General features: G+C 37.8%; 1 protein-coding gene across 4 annotated transcripts in view; it reads right to left on the bottom strand.

Annotated features, from left to right (window-relative positions):
- EVC2 (EvC ciliary complex subunit 2) overlaps positions 1–19,646 on the bottom strand; it is an 80,101-nt gene that overhangs the window by 48,852 nt on the left and 11,603 nt on the right. For all 4 annotated transcript variants that reach the window (XM_040593783.1, XM_040593799.1, XM_040593790.1 and 1 more), the window contains exons 5-9: positions 15,328–15,514; positions 13,155–13,264; positions 11,985–12,047; positions 6,419–6,553; positions 4,757–4,908 (exon numbers count right to left, since the gene is read on the bottom strand). In XM_040593783.1, coding sequence (XP_040449717.1) covers positions 4,757–4,908; positions 6,419–6,553; positions 11,985–12,047; positions 13,155–13,264; positions 15,328–15,514 — 647 coding nt within the window. The remainder of the gene's footprint in view (positions 1–4,756; positions 4,909–6,418; positions 6,554–11,984; positions 12,048–13,154; positions 13,265–15,327; positions 15,515–19,646) is intronic.

Here is a 19,646-nt window from a genome sequence, read left to right as displayed (position 1 = left end):
TACAGCTCTTGCAATAGAACACAGAAAATGGTATCTCACTGAATAACTGCTATACAAAAAGAGTGTAAAAAAGACTCCAGAGCCCTGCTTCCAGGGAACTCACTATGCATTTTACCATTGATTTTAAAAGCACTAACTTCAGCCTGGATACTAACAAAAGCATAAATATATATTATGGCTATACGCATTATGCATTAATGCCTGATGAGCTTCCAACTTTACTGTGATCTTCTCAGAAGACTGAGTACTCAAATCACAGAAAAAGGTAGGAAATCTCAATCTTCCTTCAAAATTATATGGAACAAAGCATCACTAACAGCACTACTCTCAAAAGCAGACTGTTTTCTGCATGAGGTGAATTGTTCTGGGTGGACAGCAGAAATGACCTTCATAATTCTGAATACAATTTCTTCATAGTTAAACAACATCAGTGACATTTTTTAGATGAAAAAAGTTATGTACTCATTAATTTCAAAGTACTTGCTTTCTTCAGTTCCCCTGTCTTATAGACTCCTATCACCTATTAATCATTTATGTTTCTCTGATGGAAAAAAACCCATAAGCAACAGCATTCTTAACACAGAACCACCAATGCAGGGTCTGGGTTTCATTCCATGTGTATTCACTGTATCTTGTTGTTACACCCATGTGAATATTATTTATTGTTGTATTTCTGCTTTATGCACACTGCTAAAAAAAAGGAACAATGAATATACCCTCCCTTCAAAAAATCTAAAATTTTGATTACACTTTTTAAAAGTTACAAAATACAGAAATTTAGCACCTCAATTACTTTTTGTACTAACAATATAACTACTTCTCACCATTTTCCATGTAGGAATACTGAAGTCCAGCTGTTAAGACAATGTGATCTTTTATTCTTACCTTCCATTTGAATTCAGGGTTAAAAAATTCCACACATTTACTCCTCAGCAAATTAAATTGGGATGTACAGCAAGAAATTTACATTTAGAGAGAAAAAGTGAACTTCTAATAGAGTAGTAAACTGTTTTTCACTCTTCTGTCAAGGCTCTCTATAGACAGTTTGATCCTGTTCTCCTGTACATTGGCCTCAATGCCCTCCACCATAAGGAAAAAAAACCAAACACAAAAATCAGCTGCAATGCATACATATTACTTATTTCCCAAAATAATTGCTAGTATGTATTGTGTATCAGCAAGCAGGTTCAAGGTTCAGTTAGAGCTTTGACAAACTCAAGAAAGCATAGCTGTACAAAATGAAGATGAAAAAGAAAAGCTGCAGTAATGGAAAGCCATTTAACAGAATCAAGTTGCCTTTAACGTATCTCTGTCTTCTGAGACTATAAGCATGGTCAGAGTCCATCACACTGGACACAAACCCAAACTGCTCAGCTCTCTTCATTTTCTGTTCTAGACATACAGAAAAAGAGACCTACAGCATTTTGGAGTATGATCTAGTGCGCATGTCAAATATTCAAATCATATAGCTTCTTCTCTTTAGTATTCATTGCCAATGGGCCAATATTCAGGAACATACACAGTGAGGAACCTACTGAGAATAAAAGCCAAGCTATTTTGCTGCACAATGTACATTAAGGATATGACTTATTAAGACAAAACTCACAAAATGAGTAACTAAGAAGCTTCCTTATGAAATATTGAGTAAGTTTTGTTCTCTAGCCAATCCTGACAGTGCAAACTGTCTACACTCCAAAGATGTACCTGTTCATAAATATTGAACACATGCTCTTAATGTATTTGCTAAACAATTTGGCACAGCCACTTTGTAAAAGACATTAACTATTAACATAGCTTTATGTCATAAAGAGAACAAAAAGATTCTGTGGTGCTTACATTTCTAAGTAATTTTTTCATTTGCATCTGGACAAAAGAACAAAGCAGCAGAATGATTCCAACCACATTTACCATCAGAGTGCAATTTAAAAAGAATGTATCCATTATGTTGCTAAGCTTACACCTATGCCATGTAGAGAAAGTGACACATAGCTGCACCCATACATGCAGAAGGAATTATCAAGCTAGCATATAAGGAAGATGATGTTGGCTGGCTGAAAATATTCTGAAGTATCAAAAGCTCTCTAAGAAAAGCCCCTATACTTTTGCTTCCTCAAATAATAAAATCCAGGATTATGATGATCAAATTCATATTGGTATACATATGACATGAAAAAATTATGCTCAAAATAGCCCAGTTCTTATCCTCAGCATACTGCCTGCCACTCCTATGAGACAATACAAACTTCGTTGCTCATTTCCTTACAGAAAACCCAACTATCCTATTGGGCATCACTAAATGTAATAAAACAAAATGCAACATCATTGGAAAATTGATTGTGACCACAATTAGTAAAATTACAACATTTCATTCAAGCAGAGAATCCATTCAAATTGACTGCAATTATCCATCAATGAATTACAAATGTACCATCTTTCTTTTTCCCTTTATATTTTACAAATCACTATCCTCAAAGCAGGTAATTCAGTAGAATTCAGAAGAATTTCTTGATTCTGGTTTTAGCCTAGATCACTGTCACAGAAGCTCCTAAGACAATGGTACAGTATTTTAACTTCATCTTTGGAACCAGTTAAAATTCTGGATAATGTACAACAGTTTATGAAGTACAAGGCTATAACGAAACCTTTACAGAATGCAGATCAAAAATAAAAGGACTGCTTTGCCCCAACTTGCAGAATGAATATGGAAACAATGTTATAGATGAGGAAGATATCAATAAAATAAATATCAAAGCATTAACAATGAGAGATAAAAGAAGGGATGTATTATAGCTACTGAAGAAAGCAGGAACAATATTGCATGTATCCAATATAGGCCTTAAAGTAATGCTGTAGCCTTTTTGACCAACCAGCCTGCAAGACTGGGTTTCATTTCACCCACCTCCAGATCCCTAGAGTTGAGCTAATCAGCCCAGGGTCCAGGCTTTGGCATCAGCAGGCACAGCAGCCATACAACTGATTTTTGAAAGTCTACTTTGGGATGAGAATAATCATATCCTAGAAGCGCTCTTTTTCACTCCTAGTAAAAAAGGGAACTGAGAGCAACTTGGTAAAGGAGTTCACATCGCAGAGATCCTCACTCAGTCAGATAAACTGCACTACCATTAAAAAAGGAGAGTAACAGGTAATTGAATACACATATTCAATAAGTGCCAATCAAAAGAGGGAAAGAACAGAAAAAATATGATTAAGTACATCTGTTTGTCACCTCCTAAGGGTAAACAAATCAGATGGTCCAGTTTAAAACTACAGGAAATGAGAACTGGGATAATCTAACCCCCACTGCTAACAGGTAGAGGCTGATTTGAGCCCTTCACAGTAATGTCTATCACCCTTTCAATCACCTTTCATAGCAGGAACCACTGTAACTCCAGACCTTTGTGGTCCATCTACTATCCTCATACTGGAAGAAAGGAAAGATGATTCAGAAAGTGAAGAAGGTTAGTGATGGTTTGCCAGTGGGCATCTACTTTATTCACTGCAATGCTCTAACTACTTTGAGGCAGAGAAAATAGAAACTGTGAGGAAAGAAGTGGAAGCAAGACAGACATTTGTGCTAACTGCATAAGAATATTAAAAAGCTTTAGCCCCTGGATACTTACGCAAAGTAAGAAATGAATCCTGTTTCATGGGTTTAGAAACAATCCTGTTATAAAAATAATCCTATCCAAAGGTTTGCAAGAATATTTACCTTTCTAAATCATAACATATCTGAAAATAGCCCCAGCATTTTATTATATTTTCAAACTAGCTATATATTCACTATCCCTGAAGTAAAATACTAAAGCAAGTTAAAATTTTTTTTGATCCTGTTATTCTTAATATTTACATAATGATTTTCAGGGTAAGTCTTCTCAAATCCTGAGTTGCTATATAGTTATGAAAGCAAGGACCAATGTGCAATTTACAGAGATAACGATCCCAATTATCGAGGAAATGTAGGAAATTATAATGTTGTTAGTTACCCTTTAAGAAACAAAATTACTTCCATGGTCGTGTAACTTTTCCGTTTTAGCTTCTACAGATTTTAGTTGCATAATACTGCCTGTAACCTAACTTGCTAGAAGCTAACAGCAAGACTGAACAAACAAAATCTACTCTGTCCTTAGATCAGACCTTTTTATCATATTCAGCTGAAGAACAGATGACCTTTAATAGCGGCATGTTTCTGTCAAACAGCCCTGACTGGCCTTTCAACAACATCAGGAGAGTTTCTCTGCTCTACCCAGTCGTCCCTCTGACTGCAGCTACATGGTATCTTTCTGGCAGCAGTACAAACCCTCATGCCTTAGACTCTGATTCAGGTTTTTCCGAACATGCTGCTAAACAGCAATGCTGACACTCAGCAGGAGCTCTCTTTTCTAGGACAAAAGCCACCCTTTTGAAAGCAGAACGTGTTCAGCAATAGTAGAATACACCCTTTCAACATTTTCTTGTACACAGAAAGGTTCCCCTTTACTTAGTGAAGCACAGAGAAGCAAAACTACGTGTACGTTTGGATTGGAAACTTGCATGTCTAAGGCCTAGATGGAGCTGACTTCTATAGGTGAAGCCGTATGAAACATGACAGTTTTCAGTTCTCACAGGTGACTAGTGCAGTTCAAAAACCTAAGGTAGTGCAGTCATATGTGTAAACAGACACTACGAAAAATATTAAAGGGCAGATATTCAAAACATATTCAAAGGTTCAGTTGATGATAAGTGTAATAAATGTAATGCAATAGCAGTGAATCCTTACTCTTCTAAAGCCAGATGCATGTTCCCAGTTTCTTCAAAGGTCAGAATATCAATGATTTGGTCATTCATAATTGTATCTTCACTAAAGAGATCACCTGAATTAAACTGAGAATGCTCCAGTTTGTGATTTTGGCTGAGTTCATGCTGTATCTCCTAAAAAAAAAAAAGTAAACCAGATTATAACAAAAATTTACACTGACTGTCTGACCTAATTTTATTGCAGGTAACTGGGTGAGAAGGTTCGTACTTATCAAACTTCAAACTGTACTGCTGGAAAGGGTATAAAGAGATTGTGCAAATCAGATATGTATCTGAAATCAATTATACTACTTTTGTTTCAGGTTGAACTTCTTGTATATATCTGATCTGGAATACAAAGTAAATGAACATAAGACAAAAGACTCTACATCGACTTCAGTAGGCTTGTGAAAGCCTTCTAGGAGGTTATCTTGCACTATAAACTTTTTAGGCCTATTTTTTAAAAAAAATTACCACAGTATACAAATTGTATATGGCAAGATGACAGTATTATGAGGTGAACAACATGAAAAACGAATCCTATGAACAATGGAAGTGACTCAGTTTGCAGTTCAGTGAGACTCCCTTGAGACTGAGGGCTCATAAAATTACTATACAAAAAAGACACTATAAATATCTGATGCTAGGACCAAACTGGCCCTATTTTATTATCTCATTACCACAGCTTCTTCTGTAAAACAAACAAGGCATACACTTTTCATCTAAACAGATTATTTTTTCAGACCCAAAAGAAATAAAAGTTGTTGATGGTGTAATTTTCAACTACAGAAACTAAGGCTGGAAGTGATTTCTGAGCTCCTCTAGTCAGTTCAGAGGGATGGGAGATCCACCACTGTCCAAGCAGAGGACGGGTTCAAACCTCTGAGCACAACTCTCCTACAGGACTGCTCCAATCACTGCAATATTCTGATTGAGGTCTCCAGTTCCCTCCCATTGAAGTTACTCCACTTCACTTAAATACATAAATAATTAATAGAAGCAAAAGCAAGAGCTGGAAATTGGGCCAACTTGATGAGTATTTACCAGACTCTGTACTTTCTTTCTTCATCCCAGTATGTACCGAAATACTTTCTCCAAACTGGCACAGCTTGGATAAGCACTGAAAATGCTCCACCCCCAAACCCAACTGTTTTGCTTAATCACTCAAGAGATTAGAGAACATCCAAGTAATTGAGAGACCAAAATTCAAATCCCTATTCCTGATGATCAGAAATACAATTTGGACCCAAGTCTCCTGTGCTCAAGGCGAGTGGTCTACTCTCTGGGCAACTGCTTATAACTCACAGACATCCTGCCTCTCATTTTGAGGGACGAAGAGGAAAGGAGGAAGGGAGGAATATCAAAAGAAACAAACAGCCAAAAAGTAATCTCCCTCCAGTCTGAAGTTAACATCCAGGTACAACAGTTCTTTCAATCAGATTATCATTCTTAAACTTCCCTCTAAATCTGATTGCACTGAAGATTAGAGATTGTAGAGATAGCATTACCTGGAAATCTAACCCATAACCTGGTGGCTTTTTATTTATCTTCAAAAGCTCTTTAGACAATCTGTGTTAGTTAGCAAGTTGTATCACCAAATATGATCAATGTTAAATAAAGTACTGTTACAGACATTATGACCTACCTTTTTTTTACTATGGAAATTCCATTTTAATATTTGTGTTCGGTAAACAATGAAAAAGCCAGCACATGTCAATACAAGTGAAACAAAAAAAGCAATGAAGAACCCTGCAGCATGGATGGCATGGTTGTATGAAACCTGAAATTAAAAGACCATATTATTAAAATTACATTTTAAATATATATAAAGATCAGACTCAAGATTGAAACTGTAAGCAACATAATAAATTCTTTTTAAATGGCTTCATACAACTTCAGGGTTTCTCAGCATTAAGTTGTAATCACTATATATTTATTAATATTTTCAAACAAGTGTATATTTTCCACAGGTCTTCAAGTCAACATGGTTCATTATGTTCACCTAGTCCAAATTACTGTGTAACTCCAAGCAACAGAACTCCCACAGATTGAATTTTAGGTGCAGTGACTCGTGGGTGTTGCCAAACTCTCCCAAGTCTTGTTGAAATTGATGGCATTTGATGTTGCTCAGAGGCTCTGAAAAATCAGCCTAATGTTGACTTCTTTTAATTAATGACCATTTCTCGATTCAATAAAACTGAGTAATCACCATAGGGAAAAAGCACCAACATGAGTTCAGAATAAATATGTAACTGACAGTTGACAAAATCACGCAATTTGTATGCACCCTTGCAGTTTCTGTGTAAGCCAGAGTCAGAAAAAAAGAGCAGGAACACTGAACTGTGAGCCAGCTAACAACTTTGTAGACTTTCACTTTAGCTCTTAATTTAATCTTTAAATTGAATTGCATTAAAAATTAATTTTTACTTCATGCTCCATGTAGCAAAAGTTAATCCAGTGTTTGTTTAGTTCTTTGAGATCTCTGGATGAAAAACATAGCACAGCTATTGGTATAATGTTTCACCACAAACTAATCACTCTGCTGGGACTAGAAAGTGTAAATAATTAACAGGCTGCTTGCAAGTTGAGCTTGGTCATCTCTTGGAGCAGAAATTCGAGAGCATTCCATGGAGTCAACGGTAATTCTGCATAAGAAGTGATAATTAAACATGGTCCACAATTTGAAAACTATTTCATCCAGTTTAACAGCAGAATTTTAACCTTCTACTGCCTAGCTTTTCTCTCTCTGATATGTTTTTGTACACTGAATATCTGTCACACCTCTAACTGAAAGGAACTGCTTCATGTTGGACTTCGATGTTTCAAAGGCTCAGCTCCTCAAAGCTGCTGGAGATGCTCAGTGCTTGTGACTTCAACATGATTTCAGTTGAATGAGGCGATGATGTCAGTATCAAGGAGATCATCAAGATGTTAATTACAGGCTACTATTTGGAACTTGCACAGTTCCAAGAAGATCCAAGGTTTCCTTCAAAGTATTGTACATTTAGGATCAATGGTTCCTCTGACTGACAGAGGTATCCTTAGTTTGGATTTTTGGTTTTTAATCATAGGATCATCTAGATTGAAAAGATCGTTGAGTCCAACCGTAAACCTAACACCGCCAACTCTACCACTAAACTATGTCCCTAAGTGCCTAAGTAGATGCTAGGTGTCTAATTCTGACAGATTTTGTTTACTCACAGCTTTTCTTCGTATCATTGAAGTTCCAAGTCTTTGAGAGCATGTCCTGGGATCAAATCCCAGCAAGGCAGGCTTTGGGTGTCATTAAGGTGACCGATAGTATATGCTGAGGATTGTGTTTCATTATTTAACTATACACCACTGGAAATGGGTGACTTACCATTCTAAAATACCCGACAGAAAAAGTACCCCATGTTTTTTCCTCTGAATAGATTAAAAAAATATCCACTGAGTGAAAGGAATTCCTCATGCTTCACTTAAAATGCAAGTTTTAATGTAACATTTAAGACAAGTTCTCAGCTCAAACTAGCCACATAGAAAAGACAGCTGTTTCAGGAAAGGCTGTGTCTAAAAAAAAATGAGACCCTTGAAGTACTTTGAGGTTCACCAAAATGTTTTGAGGCTGAGAATTTATCCAAATAAGCTAGCCATGTGCCGAATTCCTTCTAATACCTTTCAGTATCTTTACATTTTAAACAGAAACAAAGAAAAGAAAAAGAGGAGCAACACATTAATTCCCTGGTTCCATGTGTAATTACCAACACACTGAATGTTTTTTCTTGATGTAGCTTCCTACTACTTTGACCAATTGCTTCCATTACGCTCCCCTGTACCATGGCTGACCACTAAGGACACCCAGCATATCTGCATCACTGTTGGTAGGCAGCTCCCTCTTCTTCTGACACTGCACTGCCCCCCAGTTCCTTGTCATGAGCTCAGTTAAAGCTGCATCACTTTGCATCAAAACATCTTACTCTTTAAATTTATTTGAAAGACAATTATGTAAATATTAAGTAACTCCCTTCCCTAACCCAGTGTTTACTCCCCTCACAGATCAAAAGGATTTAACTCATACCCCTTGAACAGTCACTGAGCCAACAAACATCCATGTCTAACCTAGAACAAACGCAATTCCTCTTAAGTTTTCTCCAGTTGCACTAGGTGGCCAAGAGGGAATCACAGAAAGGTCATCCTTGAGCTCTGCCACGCCAAGGCTCTGCCTGAGGTCCCACTGCTTTCAAGGAATGGGAGATGCTGTAGATAATACTTAGGGAAAAAAAATAATGCTGCTTTGGAACCACTTCATCATTTTGGCTGAATCCACTCACATTTGTCTGATTTCCAAGCACTCTGTGAAGTTTAGGGATCTCTCTAGGCTTCTGGGGAAAGCAGGAATCTGGTGAGGCTATGGGTTCAGTGAAGCTGAAATGAAGCTGGTTAAGTTTTGATGGAGAAAAAGCATGGGTAGGGCACGATCCTGTGCTTTTCTAAGTAAAGTAAAAGATAAGACTTATGGCAGGACAGTTAGTCTGCATCAGGTAGGTAGTTCTGTCAGAGGTTAAGCTCCAATGGAGAAGAATGGACAGGGAATTATCTTGTGCTTTTATACTTTAAGAAAATGGGTTCTGGAAGGACAGTCCCTGTCATTGGGGGGGCTGTAAATCCAAGCAGGACACAGCAGGTGCCTAATGGCATCTGAAAGCATTACAGTGGATGGTGCTGGGCAGATGCCAGAGCACAAGCCACAGAGTAGGACCAGTGCCGGCACTGCAGGCCAACCTCCAAACCACTGACACACCAGTGAGCCTCAAAACCCGTATCTTAAGCTAACTTCTTAAGCCATCTCAATAGCTGGAAGAAGCATCACAGGCCCAAGTTCCTTTCACAAACTGCTGCATTCCCACTGATTTAAAGATGGTGAGGGAAGCAAGCAGAGTAAAAATCAGATCAGAATAATTACTAACATCCATCCTATGCAAAGTGCTTAGATGTGAGAACCTCCTTTTGTACTTTTCACCACAGCTTCCCATTCAGCATCAAAACCACCCAGCCAAGGGCAGAGGCACACAGTACTCACAACCCCTGAAGTACTGTGGGAAGACATCTGGCACAAACACTCAGATAAGCAACACTCTCATTTTTTCATAAGCTACAAAATTACCTTGTCACAGGCAACCAAGTACTTTCTTCCAGCAGTGCAGATGAGAAAATCCACAGGTTTTGTAAAACTGATTTAAAGAACAGCACAGTAGCCAAGTGTGCAAGCAGACCATGTGAAAGCTGATGGGAACAACTTAGCATGGCACTGCCATGACTATGTAATTAATTCTTCTCTTTTCTGTCCCCAAAGTCAACGTTTAGTATCTACTTGGTCACATATGTTGGTTTTACCACACCCATGAACAGGTTTAAATAATGATCTTTAATAAATAAAATCTGAGATTGAGAGCATTTATGACAGCTGAAGATATGAATGATATACAATACATCGCACCTTTTTCAGCAGATCATAATTTCCTTGCACAAACTGACTTCATACTGAAACACTTTATGTTTGGCCACAGCCCAAAGGCAAATATTATGTATGTGAAACATGATGTGTTCCATAATTTCTAAGCTTTATTTTTCAAAAATTAACAGTATTCTCTACACACTTTTACCACGCAGTTTAATTACAAGCCCTGCTCACTAAGTAAGCTCAAATGCAGCTGAGCCAATTTTACCTAACTATGGAATAGTCCCCAAGAACTTGTTGAATTCTATCAAGTTCAAGTTGGAAAACCCCCCACACTATAAAGTATAAAGTTTTAAATATAGTAATAGATTGCAGGAATTTTCATGGTGGGCTGAGATCAATGTAGCTTAGTCTTAACTTAGACATCGCCAACTGCTGCAGATCAATTCACACTGAAGCCGTTTTTCTAACCCAGTCAGCTACTGCATGGCTTCACCTTTAAGATTAAGAGTTTTAAAAAAATACATTTATGGCAATTTCAAGCATAACTCCTAACTATATAAACGTCCAATCCTTTTAAATCTTACTAGATCTTTAGCCAGGAACAATGAGTTCTCTAGCTCATGTACAGTTTTGCTTTAGAACGTGTTTAAATCTGGCTTACATTTTAACAGAATGGGCACCTGATCTTCAGTTATGTGAAAGCCAAGTCTGGATTTATAATCTACTACACTAATAGAAGCTAAGAGAGCACAAGATCCCCAGCAAAAGAGAAAACTGGAACAAGAGGCCCCAATCAATTTCCAAATAGATTACTGATTTTAAAGATGGAGAAGAACTTATGGGACAGGCCTGCGGAAGGAATGAGCAGTCTAATCCTCAGGACCTCTTCAGGCAAGCCCCATCCACGTGAACTTGAGATTTCAAATGGTACAACCATGACAAAAATGTTTTGGGGTAAAACAAACTATTTTCTTCTCTCTGAACACAATCAATCACAGTCTTCTTGCCAACCAAGCCACAGCTCCTTAAAAAAAGATCCCCAAGCTTATCAAGGTAATGAGGTGTTGGGGGAGAAAAGTTTGGTAGAGAGATTACCCTAGCAATGAAACGGATGGATGCAGTGGAGAGTTCTCTTAATAAAAAAATATCGACAATAATAACACTGTTTGCTACAGTCAACGTAATTTTGAAGGTTACTTTGGCCTCTTAGAAACCATGTTAATTCAGAAGCCAAGAACAGAAAGTCATATTGGAAGGATGACTAGTTAAAAAATGAAAAGCAAACGTAAGTTACATGTGTCTCTTACTGCAGTTTTATTTCTCAGGCTTCCCACAGCTATCTCCTGATTTGCATATCAGCATGATATAGAAACCTTTTCTCAGTAGGTGGCGGATAACTCCACCCTTTTGGAAGGGCAAAAAGCTTTCTCATAGTGGCTAGGCACTGGAGCAGGTGAACATGTTCCTCACCACAGTTCTCTGTACCTGGACAATTCTTCAAGAAAAACCAACCCCAAAACATGGCTAGGAATAATGGAAGTTTGTATATTTTCCATACTAAATATTGCTGCTTTAAGACAACAAAGACCTCCTATCCTGACTCCCGTTTTCTTCCTCTTAAAATAAGAGAAGGCAGAACTTGTGTATGATAATAAAATAACTGAGTGACAAGATATAGTACATAAGTACATCTTTAGCTCCTAGGATTTAGTTTAGATTGTCCATAAGTTTAAGCAGGAGAGTCAACATAATACCAAACCGTAGAAATTACCTTTATCTTTTCTTCTTCAGTTACGGTAAATGAAGCTGTCAATGATACAAGATGTGTTTTATTCTGAGAGAGATACAAAAATATTACATGTATTAAAAAAATTAGCAGAATCCACTGGCAAACAGCCCAGAGTCTAGAAAAGCCTCTCCTTAGAAGATACGATATACTTCTTATTAAGCTTAAAGATGAAATAAATCTGACAGGAAAATACAGTGCACTTAGTGGTAACTAACGAACATGGAAGCAACTGCTCTGTGAGGTATGTTTCCCTTCTAATACAAAGAGGCATATTCCGGTGCTCACAGAAGTACATTTTCCTGTGCCGATAAAATCTAGGTTGACTAAAGCACAGGATAGGAGCCACAGTCAGCGTACATGCCTCTACTCTTACAATTCCCTGGTTTTTGCTTGGTCTCTATTGCTGTAGTACCACTCTCATACACATTGAGCATTTTTTCCTCTAAAACAAAGCAGATACAGCAGTTGAAATGAAAACACATCTGCAGGTCCTAATTACCTGCAATTAAGAAAACCACAGAAAAAATCTCGAGCCATATTTAAGAATCAGAAAATTTTCCTTTGGAAGAAACCACCTGTCCCGCCTCCTGCTCAGCGCTGGCCTAACTCTAGCGTTATGTCAGTTGTCTTGGAGCCTGGTGCAACTGAATTCTCAAAAATCAGCAAGGATGGAGATTACTCAGCTTTTCTGAAAAACCTCCTTCAGAGCTTCACAATTCTCATACTAAAAAAGTGTCTTCCTTATGAGCAAGGAGGTTTTATTTTGCTGTAACGTCTTTTTTGGTTAAAAGATTACTTTCTGATAAAAATATGGCAAAACTTTCAACCTCTCACAGACTACAGGAACACACACATAAGTACGTGGAACATGATTATTTCCAGGATACACAGATAAACTGGAGAGAAATACAAAAAGTAGAGTGAAAAGCTACAGGACAATGCACAAACATACTCTACCTATTTAATGAGGTCTAGGATTTCCTAACCTATGAAGAGTAACTCACCTATGTATAAATTCATGATAACCATACAGCCTAAGAACTTCATTTCATTACATGCAGACCTCATTGCTTAGACAGACAAGAACCACCTCAGAGACTTTTTTTTTCTTTACAAAAACTGAAGAGTGAAATAAAATTGTAAAGGGAATACCTGTGATGAACTCCTGAAAGTTAGCTTCACAGGCAGTGTCAAGACTCTGCCATCCCACATTTCTTTTGCATCAAGAAATGCAGAGTAGTTGATTGCAAAGTGTTCTCCACCTGTTAAAACAGAACAAACACACACATCCCCAACTGTGTAGATTAAGCAGGTGAGGTACATCTGCCAGTGCAATAGTAGCCTCCAAGTAATTGTGTCTGCATTTTCTTAAACAGAACCATAGCTACACTGACCTGAAAAGAACCAGTACAGCTACACATCTTTTTTTACACAAGACAACTGGGTGAGAATCTCTAAAGAGCTGAGCACCCAGCTGAGCTCAGCTGCACTTACAGATGTTTGCAAAATTTGAAAAGCAAGTTCAATATGAATAAAACATCTGAGAAGCTTTTTAGATTCCCCTTTAGACTGTGCTTCCTCACCAGCAAAAGTACTCTCCTAGGAACCAAGCTGCAGTAAACTCACAACACTGACTTCAAGGGAATTCAGCAGAGGCAGCCAGAGCGTACCTGCACAGTACAGAGATAAAGGATATGGATAGATTTGCTCTGTCCCAGGGAAATTTCTCAAAGCTCCCTGGGGAAGGCTTGGGACAGCACTGGAGCTTCTCCTTTCTGACACAGCAGATGTCCCACATCCAGACAGCTCCTGGCAACATGAGCCCAGCAACATCCTTTGTACCTGCTGCCTGAAAGAACTCAAGCAAATTTGCCCCAGGATCTGGAAACTGCATTAAATCATGCCTCAAGCTACTGAAAACATCATGTTTTGCCTGATACTAAAACTCAATATGAGATATTTTAAAATAACTTTTTTTTTATAAAATGGACAGCCTTCATTGTAACCACTAACTGACTGGTTCTCCTCCCATTGAAACCAAAGAGAAATATGGCTGAGATTTCAGCTGACTTTTGATTCGCAGTGCACTGCAGCACTGAAAAATTATTATGGGTAACACACAGCATGACAGTACACAGGCCAGTGTAGGCATAGTCCTTCCGACCAGCCCTAGTGGCAAGGTATAGGCTGAGTCTAGGACTGACATAGTAATGACCAAACCTCAAACTATGAAGAAATCTGTTCTGCTGGATTTTCTACCACTTCAGTATTTTTCATGCCAATTCATGCAACATATATGGGCTGGAAAAGCCAGCTTCATTTCCAGTTGCAGCAGTTATAAATAAATTAAATTTCCAACTTGGTTTATTAGATCAGCTCTGCAAGTCTTTTTTTCTATTTTTTCTGAAGGATTATTCTTTCTTAGGAACCTCTTGAGAGCCAGCAGTTCTTTGTCACTTTTAAAAAAACACCTGCCCTGTAATCAGCACCACTACTCACACTACATTGTTAGAAATAGAGTCTGGCTATCCATTTACAATCAGACAGTAGCCCCAGGTCTTCTATTTCCTTTTCCAATTTGAAAATCTTTCACCAGTAAAACACTATCACAACCCTAGATACTTGAACAATAAACAGGTATCACTGAACACTTCTGAAGCTCCAAAGAACTATGACTCTCAAAAGCAAGCTGCTGATTCTCTATGTGCTCCTGATTACAAAAAAAGGCATGCAGTATCAAGAAAGGTAAAATTTTATGAATGTGCAATGATCCAACTGCTACCAAAGGAACACACTGACTCCAAGCGTGGAACTGGTTTCTCTCTGTATTACTTGCTTTGATTTTATAATTTTCTTAGTTTGAGGAGAACATCTACTGAGAAGAGCTGCCTTATTTCTGCTGAATCATCTTGCCTGTTTGCATGGCCCTTTGCAATTTCAATGCATTTCAATACCTCAGGAAGGCAATCAGCCATGCTTGGCTGAAGGAGGAAGGCTCACCACATACAAATAAAATGACTTGTGCAGCAGCTTTTGAAGAAATATTATCATGAAAGATTGTCTTCCATTTTGATGGCAGCAACTTTTACAGAGTACAGGGGCTCACTTCTGTGCCAGGGAGATCAGAAGCAGTTCAAAGGTGGGAATCAAAATGTGAATTAATAGAATTGTAAACTGCAGCACAAAACCTTTTCCAGAGTTTTTCACCTGTATTAACTGATAATCAGAGAATTTACACCATCAAAATCAATCAATAAATAAATATAATTTGAACTGATGCTTTTCACATGTGTAATCAGGGGTACTTCCCTGCAGATTTTGTTACCTTGCAAGAATCTTTTCCTGTAAACGTGTATGCCATCTGTGGTCTTATTACCGCTGTTTTTTTGAACATGTAGACCAGTTATATTGTCCAGCAGGATAAGATCTGTAATGTTTGCTGAAAGCAGCATGTTGGTGTTATTAATCAGAAGTGTAATGTATGCAATTTGAGGGTCATGTTCAACATCCACCTGAAAACAGAAATATTAGTATTAATGGTGCAAAATGTCTGTATGTGCATCTTAACAACAAAAGTCATAGACTTGATTACTAATAAAAGTTCATTATATGTGTAAACTTATATTCTGAGGGCATTCTAAGTGACCCGCAAATGGCACTACACAGTTTGAGCTCAGACTCCCAAAAAGATTCTAATCTTTGGTATCCCAAGCTATTGCTTGGAGACAAAGGGACAGAAAGCCAGAAGGTAGAAACCCCACCCATGCAGAACCAGAAGTGAAAACAAGAATCTGAATATCCCCATAATACTGCATAAAACACAGAACTGGATCATAACTTTGTAACCAGAGTCTACAAAATTCTTAACGTTGAACTTCTGTACCATGAGGATGTTTCTTTTTGCAAGCTGTACTCACTGCAAATCCATTCTCTCCAAGCAGTTTTGGTCTCAATTTCCCTTTTTTCACAGCAATGACATTCTCTAAAGAGTGCCAGCTGCTTTGATTTGCCCTTTCCATGGGAGAGCTGATGGAGCCACCAATGGACTTAGAGCTCAGGGTTCTGCTTCCAGTTAGCGGTGAAGTTCATAAGCTAATCATCAATCTCTAGCAAAGCACACTCATGTGATTTGATTTATTCCATTAGGGCATTAACCCTTATTGAGTAATTAGCCCCCTAAATGAAATTATCTGGAGCACAGAGTTGCTTACTGATGTCTCATCTTCCAGCTGCCTTCCCCTAAAACTCACATCAAACCATAATTGTCTAAAAATTTTACCAGGTCTGTAATATGCTGGCCTGTAGTATAGCCATGACAGAATATCAGACTTCTAATAACGACACCAAATTCACACTTATTTAACTGACCAAAGCATAATTCAGGCTGAACATTTCTCTTTTTTCCTCCTTTTTAGGAAATGTACTATGTTTCTGGACACCAGACATAAATAATACAGCAGCCCCCACAGAAATGAGTTATAAAAATATGAATTGTAATAGACTTCAGAAATGACACCAGAATTCATGGCAGCCACAGGGTTCAACATATGTAGTTAGGATTTCATTGTGCACCATTGATCTCTGCATTTCATACTAATTTAGTATAGAAAAATATAGTTTTTTGATCTCTTCTGTATTGAGGAAAAGAAACAGTTTATTGAAATTATTGCTTAGTTTGCATTTTTCTATTTAAGTGACAATAATCAAAGTACATGTGAATAAATCTGTTTACATAACTAACTTTCCTGGGTATACTACACTAAATTTTTTTAACTCATTACAGCAAGTTCAGCCTCAACTGTATTAAACAAATCTTATGGAGGAAAAAGCCCAAATAATACTTACTGTACTAACTAGATTCTGCAAATAATTGTCAGCATGTACAAAAATAGGCTTAATCATATTTGTGAGGAAAGCATTACCAATTTTATATGTTCGTTTATCATGAATTATACGCCAACATTTATGAGACTTAAAATCACCAAATATTAAAAATGTGATATATTTTGGGCAGATTTTCTCTCTGCTGGTTTCTGAACTGGCATGATGCAGTCAACATGCCTTTCAACCTTTCCTGTGCAGTCACAAAAGCTAGAAACTTGCTCTAAAAATCACACACAAGATGAAACAGGAAAAAAACCCTCAGTGCCACACAAAGAAAATCCAAAGCCACCAAACCAAGAAAGCACACCCTGAAAGATTCAAGGTTCAAACGGCATGAGTTGTTAACATCGTATTACGCTCACAGTAAGTGTGGATGGGCTTGTGCAGACAAATATGTATGCACAAGCAAAAGTGAGATCTGGGGAAACGGGGGAAATAGAAAAACTTTTTCCTCCCTTCATTTCCCCGTACCTTTCCCTTGCTCTTCTGTGGGATGAAGGCAAAAAGTGGGGATTTCAGGGTCTCTTCCTGTGCTTCTAATGAGGCAGAGATATATTGCTTTACATTTGAGGACAGGGGATGTAAATAGTAATTTAGATAAATTCCTACAATAAAATAGGCAGAGAAAGTAGCATGTGTGTATTCACAAGCAGATGGTAGAATATGGCAGCATTAGTTCTCTCCATCCCCTGGTCAGAAGGTTTAATGCACACTCCCACACTGTTCATTCTCTTTCTCCAACCAGTGTTGCGCTTTCTTTTCATTTTGTTTCATTTAATAAAACTCTTATTCAGTGACTAAACAAAGAAACACTTCAGAGGTATCCCAACCATACCACCTATCTCCTACCACAATCTTCCTCAGGCGGCCAAAAGGCTGCACCTGTTACATTTCTGATTAATATTAAATACATGTTTTTCATTTCTTATTTTTGAGTGGCAGGCAGTTTTAAGCTAAATTGTGAAGGGGTTGAAAGAATCTGGATTTTTTTCCTGATAGCACCAGAGAAAGCAGCAGATTAGAATCAAGCAGTAAGGAAGCTCTTGGGTTTGACATCTCCTAGAAAGAGCCTCCTCCATTCACCGCTGCAATTGGGATCAGCAGCCACCAGATACCTCCTTTAAGTTGCTACTCTAATTTGCTTGAAGATGTTTTTTCTTTGAAGCAGCTGATGATGCAGCCAACCACCTAAAGGAACCAAAACCAATGGCAGCCCCTGATGATGCATAACTGCATATTTCATTTTCTTTCTGCTGCTGAAGCACACTGTGTGTGTCAGCACCCCCTGCTAGCGATGTCACTTCAGGTACCTGGGAGACTGGAGTGAAAGAACCAGAGCAAAAGCAAGGACATGCTAGGAGAAAAGAGAAGAGGAAGGAATTGTCAAGGAAGTGAAAGGAACTGAGAATCTTTGGGGATAAGTTAGAACTAGAAACAGGAAAGCAGGAAAAAAAAAAGGCTCATGGAATTATATATTGCAATGTAAGAAAGCTTAAGACATTGAGAAATGAGAGGTAAATGTCTTAAAAGCAAAACAGATGAATTTAAAGATCTACTTCAGCTCTGTTAAAGATTATTGTCATTACGAAATACTATTACAGAAAAGTTCACATCATATTGAGGAATGAAGCTCTTACAGGAGCACACTTTCAATCTGAAAAGAAGGTATGGACCGGGTGCTGAAAGCGTAAGTAAAATGTAAACACCCCAGTTTCAAGAAGGGTATTTCTGCGATAAGGTGCAGGAAAAATCTTGACTCTGAGAAGTAAACATATGTCATCTCCATGCTCTGAAGAGCCACTCGTGGTAGGAGAAGAAAAAGGTGCAAAATTCACTTTTTTCTATTTAAAACAGCTGAAGACCACCATATGGCCAGTCTGTCTCTTAGCAGGAAAGCATCTGTTCAGACAAATTAGGATTGAAGTAGATGACAAGGCAAGCAGAGGAAAATAAAATGTGAGCTGCATTTGAAAGTGGAAGACAATCACATACAACTGCATAGTTTCCAGTAATTTGTAACTAATAGCACCGCAAAATTATTTTCTGATAATCCTAGCATCTACAACAGATTAACTCTGATCTTGTACAGCAGGATTTCATGACTTTTAATGAGCCTGTGTGAGGCTATGCTATGAAAAATAGAAAAAAACAACATGTAACTGTCTCAAACTCTTTTCTAAGAGGCTCTGGTATAAAAATTGTGAATCTGCAGCCATAAATGCAGAATAGTCTGTGTTACTGCTTCTTATGTCTGAAATGCTCACTATTCAGCCTCATTAATAATGATATGCCACCATTTCAATAACAACATTAGAGGTAATTAGTACTGTGAGATGTTATGCATATTCATTCTTCTCTATGCAAATTATCCTGTGCAGGTTATAATGTCACCTCTTCTGTACTGGTTACTGAATCCTCTACCCTCACATGCAGCATTTCAGTGGCTGAATTCAGATTTGTCTTAAAGTTGGATGAGCTTTGTCTATCCAAGGGATCAATAAGACGAATTGTCTCTTAATTACAAAAACTCACGCTTGCTTCATCCAGTGTAAAAAACAAAAAGCAAAAATGGGAAAAAAAAGGAAAGCAAAAATAACAGTCTAGACAAATCTATCAACCTATGCCACATAAAGTAAAAATAAAATGGAAGGTTTAGAATTTCCTTATAGTATGGAGGTCTTTGCTCCTCATAAGTATTTTGCAAAGTTAAATGAAACCTTTTTTTCATTAATATCGTGCTGTAGCTGAGCCCCACCAAAT

Source organism: Falco naumanni, chromosome 1, assembly GCF_017639655.2.
Source record: "Falco naumanni isolate bFalNau1 chromosome 1, bFalNau1.pat, whole genome shotgun sequence".
NCBI lineage: Eukaryota > Metazoa > Chordata > Aves > Falconiformes > Falconidae > Falco > Falco naumanni.
This window is presented reverse-complemented; position numbering and strand designations above follow the sequence as displayed.